This window comes from Sphaeramia orbicularis, chromosome 12, assembly GCF_902148855.1.
Source record: "Sphaeramia orbicularis chromosome 12, fSphaOr1.1, whole genome shotgun sequence".
Lineage (NCBI taxonomy): Eukaryota > Metazoa > Chordata > Actinopteri > Kurtiformes > Apogonidae > Sphaeramia > Sphaeramia orbicularis.
In genome coordinates, this window is record NC_043968.1 from 14,064,205 (window position 1) to 14,079,389 (window position 15,185).

General features: G+C 38.8%; 1 protein-coding gene across 1 annotated transcript in view; it reads right to left on the bottom strand.

The window, feature by feature from the left end:
- The window catches only part of ttll11 (tubulin tyrosine ligase-like family, member 11), a 34,005-nt gene that overhangs the window by 5,438 nt on the left and 13,382 nt on the right, over window positions 1-15,185 (bottom strand). Inside the window, exons 6-9 of the mRNA XM_030150239.1 lie at window positions 13,400-13,495; window positions 13,201-13,313; window positions 3,997-4,242; window positions 1,582-1,688 (exon numbers count right to left, since the gene is read on the bottom strand). Coding sequence (XP_030006099.1) covers window positions 1,582-1,688; window positions 3,997-4,242; window positions 13,201-13,313; window positions 13,400-13,495 — 562 coding nt within the window. The remainder of the gene's footprint in view (window positions 1-1,581; window positions 1,689-3,996; window positions 4,243-13,200; window positions 13,314-13,399; window positions 13,496-15,185) is intronic.

Here is a 15,185-nt window from a genome sequence, read left to right on the forward strand (position 1 = left end):
TGTGCATTTTAAGATCCACATAATATTGATAAATTTGCAGTAGAAATGCCAGGTTCATGTTATTCACATACTTTTTAAAGGATAGTCTGTAGACATAAACATTTTTATAATGTAATTTTACTTTTTTCACTGTAAAACATAGAAGTTAAAAATTTATTTGATCGATTTTGGATTGATTTTATTTTAATTTTGTGTTATCAGTTAATAGTGGATGAGATTGATTTTTCAGAGGACCACAAGTACCTGATCGGGGTACTGCCAACATGCGGCCGGCCCTGTCTCACAGGCCCCTGCGGGAGATGGGACAAATCGATCTCGCTCGCCACAGTTGTGGTGCAGGAGGGGCGGAAGCCGGCCATTCTAGGAATATTAACATGGATCCACACTCAGCCATAGGTGAGTGTTGAGTTAGAAGAATAGTAAAGTGTCGTCAGTTTCACTTTCACTTGCACCGCTCCGGCAATCACAAACTGATACCACCCCCCCACCCACCCACCCCAAAAAAAAAAAAGGTAGCGGCGCCCCAGCGTGATAGTAATGCACCTTAATGCTAGAAGCCACCAGCCATAAAACAGAATAAAGATGATGAAGAATTCCGTTCTGAGCCACTGTAGAAACATGGCAATGTTTCTGTCTCATTCATTATTTAAGAGCAGATTCAGCTTTTTACTGCTGAAACTTCACATTTATTTCCTTTTTAATGTCAGTATTGATACCAGCATTGATGTGTTGCATGGCTGTGGTAGTCAAAAAATCAAGTTGCAGCTCTAAATTGTACTTTGATATCACTAAATGAATCTGAATCAGTCAATTAATACTGAATTGAATCGATATCGGATTGAATCGAATCGTGATCAATCGATTCATAACCTTATGAATCTAAATTGAATTGATTAAGGAAATTGGCCATGATACCCAACCCTACATTTGACATTACTTATATCTTAGTATGTTATTATTTTACTGGTCCGGCCCACTTCATATCATATTGGGCTGAATGTGGCTCCTGAACTATAATGTGTTTGACACCCCTGCTCTAAACCTAGAGATGGAAGAAATGACTCTAGTTTGAAGACATCACCACATTAATCACTCTCATGTTGCCATATTTGTCCTGAAACAGACACAAAAATGCTGGTAAAATAACCTTAACTTTCCAGCACATCCGATTCCCTGTTCTCCTGTCAGTCCACAGAAATAACAGACACCGTCTTCAGCCTCCCTGAATGCATATGAGCTCATTCTACATTCTGCTCACAGTCCTCCGTACGGGCCCTTACATCCCGGTCCATGTGATCTCCATCCATCCGCTCCGCCTCGCAAACACTCCTCGCGAGGTGCAATCTCTGAATATTTCATGTCGGATAGTCTCCTCGCTGTCACATTGTGATCTGAGCTCATTTCAATTATAGGAGTGCAGTGTCAGAGGGAATTTGACAAAGAATGACAAGCAATTATCTCAGAGCATGTTATTTGCTCTGAGTCTCAAGGATACCTGACTCTCTGTCCTCTACGAGTTGTTTCGTCGTGAGCTTTTTGTTTGTTTGTTTGTGTGTTTGTGTGTGTGTGTGTGTGTGTTACCTGCTTCTCTGGAGTCGGGCATCACTCCTGACCAGCGTCGTGTGATATCTATGTAGAGGATGTCCACCGAAGCCATGGTGAAGTTACTGTTGCTCAGTTTACAGGTTCTAAACATATAGTAGAAATCATTCCTAGTACGCGTCTCTGTCCGTATGTTAAAGCAGACGTGTCAAACATGCAGCCCGTGGTCCAAAACCGGCCCAACAAAGGGTCACATTCCGGCCCGTGGGTTGAATTTGAAAAGCAAAAATTACTCTGAAGATATTAACAGTCAATAATTCTAGTTCAGAGACCACATAAAGGCCTACGTTGGGCCCTGTCCATACAAAACGGTTTTGGTCGTATCCGCAAAAGTTTTGTATCAGATAGGCCTTTCGTCCACACGAAACTGGCGTTTTCAGTCACTGAAACCACAACTTTTTGAAACCGGGTCCATGAGTGGATAACTCTGAAATCGCCGGTTTCTTCATCTGTACAACCAAACTGCAACTTTTCTAACACGATGATGTCATAGCCCTGCCTCTCTGACCTTTCGCCCCAGAAGAAAGACGCCGCTTCAAAAAAACAACAATTGCGGACTACAGAGTAGTGCTCATGTGACAACAGCTACTGAGCTCATTGGAAATACTGAATCAAAATCTTTGACTCTTTCATTACAATGAGCAACAAACAACCATAGCTAACAATATTCACTACATGTTCTTGGATCAACCACGGAGAGGGGCAACCAGAAGGGCAACCACAAGGAAATATCAGATCAGACCCGGTAGAACCAAGTAAGCTTTAGACGCATGCTCCACGTCTTCACTATTTTTTGTGAGAGCATTACAACGCCAAATACAGGGTGAGTCAGAAAAAACGCTCTTTCCATTTAAAGAAATTGTACTGCTAAAACGGAAACACTGATTTTTCTTTTGACCATACAGTCATATTGATGTGGTTATTGAGCATGTCTGGTGATGTAGTCATAGATTTATTGCATTGCATAAGAGAGAGAAGGTCCATTGTTTATTGGGCACTGAAATACCTGCCAACACAATGTATGCCACAGTGAACAAACTTGAAATTGACAACAATTACAGGAGTCGGGGCTTTGCTTTCACACTCAGGACATAGGCCTACATGACAGTGCCCAGGGAGTTTTCATCATGGCAAGACCACAGCGATTGCAGGTATTATTTCCTCATCGAGTTGTCTGTTTGGGTCAGGAGAGAGAGTGGCCACCTAGATCCCCGGACTTGACCCCCCTTGATTTTTTCTTGTGGGGGTATCTTAAAAACCGTGTGTATCAGACTGTTCCACAAACTCTTCAGGAACTCCGAAATCACATCACGGCTGAAATCCAAGCCCTACGACGAACACGAATGGCGAGAAGAGCTGTGTTAGAGATGCGACAACGAGCACAGATTTGCATCAATCTGAATGGTAGCCAGGTTGAAGGTTGTGCCGGACGACTTCGTTGAGACAAAACATTTTGATGGCGAGTAAACATGCTGTAATGGTTGACAATTTCAATTTCATTCACGGTGGCATAAACTGTGTTGGCAGATATTTCGGTGCACAATAAACAATGGACATTCCCTCTGTTATGCTATGCCATAAATCAATGATTCAATCGCCAGACATGCTCAATAACCACATCAATATGACTGTATAATCAAAAAAAAAAAAAAGCATTTCCATTTCAGTGGTACAATTTCTTTAAATGAAAAGAGCGTTTTTTCTGACTCACCCTGTACAGGCTGGACATTTGTACTACATCGTTTTCAGTGGTTTCATGTGGACGCAGATATTTCCTGAAACGACTCCATGTTTAGGGAGCACTTTTTTGAAAACGACAAAGAAAAAGATCGGATAGGAAAAGATGCGGTTCTGTGTGGACATGGCCTTAGTCTCAAGTGGATCAGATCAGTAGAATACTATCATAATAACCTATAAATAATAACAAATACAAATTTTTCCTCATTTTTTTTTTTTTTTTGAGTAAAAAAGTAAAAATACATGAAAATGCTGACATTTACAAAGTATCCTTTTGCAAAAAATGTGAATAACCTGAACAAATATGAACAACCTGAAATGTCTTAAGAAAAGTAGAGTGCAATTTTACCATTATTCACCCTGTTACTAAATGTTTTGTGTATTTATAGATCTACAAGTTGTAATGCATGTGTGTAAATACATTAAACTGAAGCATAATATCGTTAAGATTCTGTTATTTTTCTTAACAGACTTCAGGTTATTCATGTTATGTATTTTTTAAAAGATAGTTTGCAGGTGTAAACATTTATTCATAATATAATTTTACTTTTTCTCACAGTTATTATTTTACTGGTCTGGCCCATTGAGATCATATTGGGCTGAATGTGGCCCCTGAACTAAAATGAGTTTAAAATTTCTGCTTGAAACGTTGTGTACCTGATGAAGGTTCTGAAGGCGGTGGGGCCCAGACGCATGTTGCCCTTGACCCCGAGGAAGCGTATGAACAGGGCTGCGATTCGCTCCACCAGCCGCAGGTAGTTGAACTGTTTGGTGTATTTGGGGTAAACCTGCTTCAGACACAGCGAGGGCAGGGATCCGCCTCCTTCGTCGGGGTTACGGTCCTGGGACTCCGCCTCCATGGGAATCTCCTCCCTCTGTTCACACCCGGTCTTAGGTAGTGAGCTTTGGGTAAAGACAAGCACATTAACAGATTAGGATTTAGATTTTTTTATTATTTGTTTATTTATCTCAAACTTTGAAAGAAAAAGAACTAAAGAAAACAATAAAATCAAGAAGTCAACTACATATACCCCCATCAATGGTCATTATTCACAGAAAAAGTAACGAAATACAATAAATTTAACATAAGCGCACATTTGAATCAACTCATAAACATAGTTTGAGAAGGGACACAAAGAAGCAAAGGCTTATCTAGTCCTGCCCCTTCCTTACTTTCAGTGTCAAATTCAAAACCAAATATATTTCCTTCATTGGCTATTTATCACATTAATTAGAGAACAAGGAATAACTCGTCATAGCACCTTTATATTGGTTGTATCACCATTGTGCAACCATTCTGCCAGAAATAAACATAAACAAACCAAGACTAAACTAAACGGGTTATAATATGTAGGCCCCAAATTACATATAAACCCATCAACAGTACTATTGGTGTTATTATTTCTGCATGTTCTCCCACAGCTGTGAAGACCCAGTGGTACTTCTGTGGTAGTTCCCAAATGAAATGTTCTATTTAACCTTTCTTCAGTGACTTACTAACATTAATTATAATAGTATCCTCTGCATTTTGCATTTTTTTAAAGTGAAAATCTGTTATTTTCTTATATTTAATTCACTAATCATGCAAATGTTCACAAAAGCTCAGATTAAAGTTGAGGGTTATTATAAAAAGTATAAAAAGTGACTTTTTCAGCAAATATATACCACCAATTATTGTAATATTATCCTCTGTATTTTGTATTTGTTTCAGTGAAAATCCCTTATTTAATTCATGGAGTCATTAAAGCTCAGATTAAAGGTGAGGGTTATTATATTAGAAACGGAGAAAACTGAGGAAAACGTGACTTTTCAGCAAAATATATCATTAGTTGAACATAAAAATGAGTGTGTCCATCCACTGTCATTTATCACACTCCATGGGTTTTACTGGTGAATCAGCAATCGGAATTTTTTTTTTTTTTACTCTACATCAACTGAGATGTTTTTCATTAAGATTTCAGTGAAAATTACTGAAACTGACTGATGTCTTTGCATGGCCTCAACATACTAGAAATACCCTGTCCCTCCATGTATTACACCTATAAGCCAGGTAAATGTAGACTGACTCATTATCACCTGTACAATTTTTTTACCCTACGTAACTGCTTGACCATGCCCCAGTGGTAGATGTCGCAGTAGCATCGTTTATTTCTTGTACAGTCTGCGATATCTGCAGGTGGAGGAGGTCAGTATGTGCTAAAGCCATGTCTCTACAGTGACTCAGAACTGACATCGACCTTCTTTTTACATTTTCTACATTCAGTCGCCTGCTATGTTTGACTGTGGACCACAACTAATATCTCCTTTATTATAAAGGGATGGACAAAAACAAATGTGACCTCTAACCAGCGCCATGCAGTCTACAGCTTTGCCACTAGATGTCACTAAATTTCCAACACTCAACCTTTCAAAACAAGAAAATCCATTCTTTACTTTTACTGCTTTTTTAGTCATCCAGCAGCAGGGCTGAGTAATGGCCTTCAGGCCCGGCAGGACTGAACCATAAGACTACAAGGCCACGTCCGCGTGTTTTCGTCGGCTGAGTTGCACAGTGCACCACCTGAGGTAGACAAATGCACCATGCTTTTCCCTCGAGTCTGCACTTACAGCCTGGCGTGGCAGACGGAAAGCAAGAATAATGTTGTATGAAGTATAAATACTGGCTCCAACTCCCTTTTCATTACCTCATCTCACCGTTTCCCTATAGCCTTTCCATCGCCTGTGTTTTCATCCACTACACTGACCTGCAACAGCAGCACAACACAGCCTTCAATAGTTACCTATAGCAAGAGTTCTGAATTCCTGGGAAAACAAAGTTAAAAAGTCTTGCACATAATTACACGCACTAAATAACAGACTGGCAAAAAGAGACCAACACAATGACTCGTATCACCCAGGTGATGTCTGTGGAAATATCACTGTGGACCCCTGCTGTTAATTCTATTTGATGAAAGCACGCATTACACCTACTGATGGCACACAAATGGCGCTTTTAAAGGCTTATTATTTGCATTAAGTCTGATGTTTTGAATGCCAGCGGGGCCGTCTGCTGGCTTACAAAATGCATCTATCACACTCTCCTGACCACATTAGTGGAGGACAAATTATCATCAGTCATTTGGAGCCTGGGAACTGCGACATATAGAGGGGAAATCTGTTGGAGAAAATTCGACATAAAAACACTATACCTATCAAATCAGTTACAACATGTGTCCATGACAACAAAAATAAAAACAACACAAAAGCAGAGGTGGACAGGGGAAACTGTGAGTAAATGCTTCACTGCTTAAGTAGAGTTTTCAGATATCTGCGCTTTACTTTAGTATTTATGGTCCTGACAAACTTCATTCAATTTTATCGCAGATTTAGATTGTTTTTAAACCTATGAAAAACATTTCACCTCTCCTGTTTCTATGATTTAACTCTGAGTTAATTCTTTTTCACTGTACTGGTGGTTAATTCAGGACTGTTCCTTCTTTAATTATAAATATTATTACTACTTTCTTTATCAAGATTTTATCTATTCTATGCTTTTTTCCATCAATATTTCTACCTCTTCATGATTTTATTTTCCTCTGAATGTTCCATTTATATTATATTCAATCACTGAACTGTCTATTTTTTTGAATCCTCTATATAAATGTAAATAAAACTGTCTTGTCTTGCTTGATAAGATCACTTGATAATCAGATATAAATTCAATTTACATTGGCAAAGAGATCAGCTATTCAATGAGGATTTATTTACTGTTGTGGCCAGCTCTTTCTCATTTAGAGGCATTTCTAAAAGACTTGTGCTGAGGATCTTGGGTAATTAAATGATGCAGAGGACTCTGAGGATCCACAGATGGATCCTTGAAATTTCTCCAAAGGAAGGACTCAGTCCTTGGAGGGACTGTAGCTTCATGGAAATGATTCCTTGAAGGATCCAACCCTGAAATTGAGAAACGACCATAGAAAAGCTCATGGTTTTGTGTATGCATCAGTGTATATCACAAACTGAGGAAAATATAACTAACATGTAACATCGACCGAGTGCTTTAAGAGTTTTCACAAAGTATAATTTTTATCAGATATCAAATATCTGATATGAAAGAGTTTTGGGTCAGTTTAGAATATGAGCAGTTGGTAGAAATTCATTTCTAGGGCCAATTTTAACACTTTCACACTTTGGCTACATTTCAGACCCTGTACATTTTCATTTAACTGTGGTATAGAGGTGGAATCAGTACTTCTACTTTCACCAGTATCTGTACTCAGGCTTCGTTTAAGTATGCATGTACTTCTTCCACTTCTGCATATGTTCCCATGGACTCATCTAAATGCACAGGGGTCTAAACAGAGAGGCGTATTCATCTGCATATGCACTGTGTTTACATGGGAGGATAATTTCATGGTTGTGCTTTGTTCTGAGTAAACTAAACTGTCAAGTTAGGCCATCAGAGGCGCGTGATCTCACTTATTTATTCAGACTGGCGTGCACAGAGACCTGCTGGACCAAGTTCTCCAAACTTAAAGACAAAAAGCGAGAAGTTTCCACCGATTGTAGCCATAAAAACTACTGCTCCTACACCTCTTGTTCTATGTTTACTTTCATAGATGTTTATGTGCAGAGGGAACAAAAGTAGCACAACCCACACAGTCACACCTCCACTTGCAAAGAAATTACTCCATGTTGCGCTTCAAACAAAGTTGTGTCTGCGCTCACATTGAACCTGAGCAGATGTCCATTCTGTCAGAATAAGGAAAAAATACTCGTGTTGAGTTGTCAAGGTCTGCTCCTTTTGTCAGAGCATGAACACAAAGTCAGCACAGAAAAACACACAAAGGTGCATTTACGTCCTGGGGGTGCAGCGCAGCCGACTTTTATGAGGCAGTTTCTTCCTCTATGAATTAGTAAGGAGTGTGAATGGCACTGAGAGAGCGCTGCTGAATGTTTAACAGGATCAATCATCCCACAGCAGCCAAGTCAGAAGGACATTGCCCATATCTATTTGGACAGGAGGACCAAGGGGGGGCACGTCCTTAAGTTTCTCGGGCAGATAGCGAGAAGAAAATAAGAGGGTAAAAAGGTGAAGACGGGCAGGTTATTAAAAAAGATACAGAGACGCGGTGCCAGATGCAAGGCCGTACAGCACAAAGCCTAATTCAGATGTCGTTAACTGCAGAAATGCTACTTTTTGCCCTCTTGGTGAATACATTTTTAAAGCCACCGCACACTGGCAGAGCTCCTAAAAGCTTCAAGGTACTGTATGTCAATGAAAGGAAGTCAGAGTGCCCACTCACTCATCAGAGCTCTCACTCAGACTGTGAGTCATACATCACACACACAAAAACTCTCAGGATATTGCCACACATCATTTTTCCCCCCTCTGCATCTTTTAATAATTCACAATGTGCTTAAATATTAGTAAGAAATTGTAACACTGAGGTCCTAACAACTTTGTTTTTTTCTCTTTTTTTTAATGGACCCACAGGAATCTAAAACGTTAAAAAAAGAAACGGAGGTCGAATGTGACACAATCAGACAACACATTGAAAAGGAAAAAAAAACCCAACAAAACAGCAATTTCCAGCCTTAGATATCCTGCAGGCAGTCCGGTTTGTTTGTGCTCTGAGTCGTATTATTTCTTTTGTACTCATTTACCTCATATCCTATTGTCAGCTTTTTTTAAATTCTTTTCCACTCTCATAATAGCTCATAAATCACCTTCGCAGACATCACACGGAGGAGTAATGAGCTGGGCGCTACAAGAACATGTCTGAGAGTAACCGATACTATCACGCCCTCTTTCTCATAATTCTCCATTTATCTCTCCTCCCTATTCTCTAAAATGACACTTTCCCTCCTTTTGTTCTCCTATTTTGTGTTCTCTTACCTCTCCCCTATAAAACTCCTACTTCATCTCCTTTAAATAGCAACACAATTTTTTACCTTCCTCTTTTTTTTTTTTTTTTTCTCTTCCCGTCTTGTACGCCTGGTCTGTCCTCACTTCTCTCTCACTTCATCTTGACAAGTGAAATTCATACAGGGGTGAATGTCATTTAAACTGTGCGTTCTGAAAGGCTGAATCCCATCCATCCCACTGTGGAACAGCTGTCAGCTACACACAACACAGGTATATTCACTGACTGCTAGACCAGCTGTGCGGTAAACACATTTTTCAACCTCTTCCAAAAGATGTCGGGTACATTCTGTCTCCTGAAGACGGCTGGTCAGTGATGCTTCAATGTCTTTGGAATTTTAAAACAAACCGAACGTCTAAGAAACACGCGTGTGATCTTGATTTAGAACGGAATAAATTACAACAAATGAAACCGGAGCATGTCCTCGCTCTTGGATAACCGTGTATGTAAACGCCATGTGCCTGTGTGCAAACACCTAAAGAACAAACTGTGGAAGTGCATGATTAATGAGATTCTATTTGGTTCCTGTGTCGTTGGCTGCAGTCATGATTACATTTTTCCAAGCATATCCAATCTAATGGCTAATTTAATAAACATTAGCACTAGCTAGTTGGAGTGTAATCAGCATACCCCACCACCACCACCCTCCCCACAACCATGAGCCTCAGTCACTATCTGCAAAGCTGACAGCACACATCCTACAAACACACCCTGACATGAATACTAAACCTTCACATCAGTATACCATGTGCACGCACCAGTTTCTGATTTTCACACTAAAATTGCAGCAGTTTGATGTCACTATTTGTATATGAATAATTCACCTCGGATATTTTGCCGCTGCACAGTCCTGATTTGGCCTAAAACAAGTAAACTACGAGCTCGAGCTGTCACTTTCTGTTTCCCACCGTCAGTGTCTCTGTTCAGCCTCTTCAAATATAAAGATACACAGGAACACAAAACATTACTCCTACTCAGCAGAACGCACTTCGCCGTCCTTGTCTGCGTCGCCGCTTCCTCCACAACTCACTTTTATTAAGACGTTGAACTATATCACATTAAAGATCACGGCGCCTGTTTCCTTGAGGATGCACACCACCTCAGTCTGGACTTAAGCTGCTTTTCACCACATGACTGCTGACTGCAGATACTCTCACACAGGGAGATGGTTCATAAAGATAGACTTGCACTACTTAATTAGTCTGAGGAGGCTTAAAATTTGGAGATTGTCTATCTGGGTTTACTGCACACAGGGCAGTGAGCCAAAGCATTTACAATACACAACATTCTAAAGTTTGAAAGATTATATACATTTGTGTAATGTTAGGGTAACCATTATGTGTTTGCTTTTGTTTTTTTAATAATATATTTAATATAGCTTACCCACCATGAGTTTTACCCTCCATTTTGCATTCTCATTTTTATGTATTGCAATTTTTCTTTAATCTATTTGTTTACTTCTTTGTATTTTATGTGTATTGCATTGGCTGTTTTATCCTCTGCTGTACAGTGTCTTTGGGTGTCCTGAAAGGCACTTATAAATAAAATGTAATATTATTATTTATTGACATTTTTTCTTACATACACTTGTAAATATACACACATTTATAGCAAGTATACCTGTGCCTCACTGACAAAGGCACCTGCAGTATTACAGGCGTTGTAAAAAAAAACCCCTTAAAAAACAAACAAACAAATAAACAATACACATACACATCACAAACTTCTCAGGCATAAACATTTGTGCACAGTTTAATGCCCTGTTACAATTACGGGTATTTGAACTCATTGACCCTGTTATAAGGTTTACTGAACTAAATGTTTATTTGTCCTTGTTGTCATTTGCTAAATCGATACTTTTAACAAACACTTTGAAAGGTTCAGATATCTTTTCGAACATATCTTGCCTTCCTTTCGTACGTATGTCAGTCTCTCCCAAGGAAAAGTTGTCAACATCTGCCTCATCTAGTATGTAACACTCGGCCTGCTGATCTTTTTCCAAAACACTGCAATGGATCTTTTGGCGATGTGTAAAGCACACATATCTATTAATATTTGATCACCTTTGTTGTATATGTGAATATATTTGTTTGTTTGTTTGTTTTACTATATATTACTTTCATAAACCTCAAACTAACTTCACCAATGTACCATCTTTGAAAACACCACTGGCTTTAGCACCTTTTTGCAACAGGGTCCATCTGCACCTAAAATCTAAAGCACATTTTGACCTTTCACTGGTTAAGTCTGTACTCAAACCTTATCAAAGATGATCTGGATCAGGATGCCGATCTGGCTTCCAGAGCTTTTATCTCATCTTCCTCAGTTACTTGCTCAGTGCCCCTATGGGAAGTTCAGCATAGTGGATTTTTTTCAGCATAGTGGAGATGATCTAAGGAGGAGAGGCTCTGCAGTCTCTGACTGTCTAGTTTAAGTTGTCACTTCATTTCTTCCTATTGCTATGAATTTATGTCCTAATATTTTCTGTCTTTTAGGGTTTGTACTGCTTTGCTTCACTCCTCAGTAGAGTATCTGCCCTTTATACAGTTAGATGCCTCATTATGTTTACTACCTATTAGCTAACTTTGCCCAGAGCTTAACTTAATGAGAGCTGCAGAGTCAGGCGGTAATTCTCTGCATACTACTTGAAATCAAACTAAGTCTTTAGCAAATCTTTTTTTGCCTGAATAGTATCTTAAATGGATCTTCAATTCGCAAAGAAGCTGCTATGGACATCAGTTTATTACAATTAATAATAATAGTTTAGAGTGGGCATATTGTGATATATAATTTTTCATTATAAACCAAATCTGGGGGCACAATGTTTCACTTGCTGGAGAAATTCACAGAAGCGCTTTTCAGATAAACTGGGCCTGACACAAGCTGATTTTATACTGGTGACTACACCGTCAGCCCTCTAACACTCACCACCAAAACCATCAGAACCATCCTTATGATTCGAAAGGGTATCTACATGATGGTATCCATGGCACCAACAAGGACGGGGTGTGGTCAGCAGCAGCACCTCTGCAGTTCATGATGCAACACAATGCAATGATCTATGATTTATTCTGAACTGAACCTTAAAATGACACATTATAGGGACATGTGAGACTTGAGAAAAGGTACAACATGTCCCCTTTAGACTATACATAAGGAAGGTCAGAGGCATTTCAAAAGCCAATTAACAGAGTGTAAAGATGAGATAAAGAGCAGGATGGACATTAGATTAATAATTCAAGTCTGCGGAACAGGGCAGAAGGAAGCAGAAAGTGAATTAATTTTAATTATATGATATATTACATTACGAAGTAAAGCATTCCTATACTGAACGTGTTTCTGCCTATTCTAGTTGGATGAAAATAAACTAATGCCGCTGCAGCACGGATTAAACATATTACAGGGGGATTACATCAATATGTTAGTGGTCATGAATATAATCGTTAAGTGGGTATTATCCCTAAGAAGACATCCTTCTCACTTCTTCTCACTCACACAACAAAGCAGATCAAATATCTGATATGGAAGATAATCTGGACAGGAAGGAGAAGGAACGGAGAGAGATGAAAAATGTGGATGACGTTTCAACAGAATCAGTAAATCCTCTTGTCATGGAAGAAAAATAGATTGCGGAAGGAGAGAAAAAAAAAAAAAAGACAAAAAAAAAGCCCTAATGGTGGAGGAGATTTGTTGCCAGGCACCACACAGGACAGTCAGCCAGAGACTCAGCCACCAGACTTGTGCAGTAATGTGTGAATTTCCACCACGGCTCAGCTGAATTTAATTTTTCCATTTAACAGGCTTATGGAGTGCTGCAGAGCCAGGGCTCTGAAAGGGATGGGCCGAGTAAGATATCATGTCCTAAAAAATGAACCACTAACCAAGAAGACAAACACTGGGGGACGTTAGAACTTCAAAGTGTGCTACATGTGTAGGCGCCAGCGTGTGTATTTACATTGTCGGTTTCTTGTGGCCGGGGTCCATAAGGCGGAGGGTGTCCCTGATCACACCCACTTTGACCTCTTCATCCACTGGACTGGGGACATACTCAAAAACACCTGGCGCGACCTGCATGACACGATATTGGAAATAATGGTTATGAGGGACATGATATAAAAGGTAACACAACAGCGATGGGGCCGATAAGTATTCACCTCCTGTTCATGTTCTATCCTCATGCTGGGGTTGGAGTTGACCTCTAACAAAACTGGTTTCAAGTTCTTCATCAGCAGGATGTCAAAGCCTAATATCTGAGACACAAACAGACTATTAAAGACATTTTACAAACTGCAGGTGTCAGCTGAACTTAGCTTTGAGAGCAGCCTTATAGTGAAGTTCAGCAATAATACAGCTAACAACTGAAATGACTGACTCTGATTGAAAATAATGGCTTAAAAACAGAAATTCCTCCCATCTACACCTTTAATGGTTTGGTTCAAATCAGAATACTTCATTAATCCCAGGGGTAAATTATTGGGTGTTGCAGTTGCTACATTCAACTATATATAAAGTAGCAGAAAAGAAATGAACAATACAACAGAATGAATGAATAAATAAATCAATAAAATACATATATAAAGTTCTCAATACACAAATATATACATATATAGCTCTGAATATATACACACATACATACATATATATATACATACATATATATGTGTGTGTGTGTATGTATATATATGTGTGTGTGTGTGTGTGTATATATATATATATATATATATATATACACACACACACACACGTGTGTGTGTGTGTGTATATATATATATATATATATATATATACACACACACACACACATATATATATATATATATATATATATATATATATATATATATATATATATATATATATATATGTATATATGTACATATATATATACAGGGTGGGGAGGCAAAATTTACAATATTTAGAGGCAGGGATTGAAAGACAGTGTATGACCAATTAGTTTATTGAAAGTCATGAGAATTTATTTGCCACAAGAAAATTTACATAATAGAAAATGTTTTTATTCTATGTGTCCTCCTTCTTTCTCAATAACTGCCTTCACACACTTCCTGAAACTTGCGCAAGTGTTCCTCAAATATTCGGGTGACAACTTCTCCCATTCTTCTTTAATAGTATCTTCCAGACTTTCTCGTAATAGTTTTGCTCATAGTCATTCTCTTTCCATTATAAACAGTCTTTATGGACACTCCAACTATTTTTGAAATCTCCTTTGGTGTGACGAGTGCATTCAGCAAATCACACACTCTTTGACGTTTGCTTTCCTGATTACTCATATGGGCAAAAGTTTCTGAAAAGGTATGGATAATAGTGTTAGATATGATTATGACATCAATATATGTTTGGTTTCAAAACAACTGACGTAGTGCCGGCTGAGAAAAAACAACTAAATGTTCATTGTAAATTTTGCTTCCCCACCCTGTATATATTAAAACACTCTATTAAGACAGTAAATTAGAACAGCAATTTATACAATATGTATTAGACAATATATTATCAATATGATAATTAAAGAAATATACATAAGTGTGCAAAAATATAGTTGTGTGTAATTATAAATGGTAGTGGTTTCTATCATTTGTACTAACTGTTGTAGTAGTAGTATATCCACTGTTAAGACTTGTACTTGCAGGAGTAGTATTAACAGTTATGGACATTTGTTCCAGTTATTGATAATCATACTAGCACCAGCTGATCCACTTTTTGACAGTTCAAGTTCAGTTTGCTGTGCATCCATTGCATCTATCTGTCTCCCCCTACTCCCCCCCTTCTCCCCCAGTCTCTCTCTCTCTTTTTCTCTTCCTTTACCCTCTCTCTTTAACCCAAACCGGTCAAGGCAGAAGACCATCCTCCAGGAGTCAGGGTCTGCTCCAGGTTTCTGCCTGTTAAAAGTTTTCCCTCACCAGTCACCAGTGTTTGTTCCTGAAG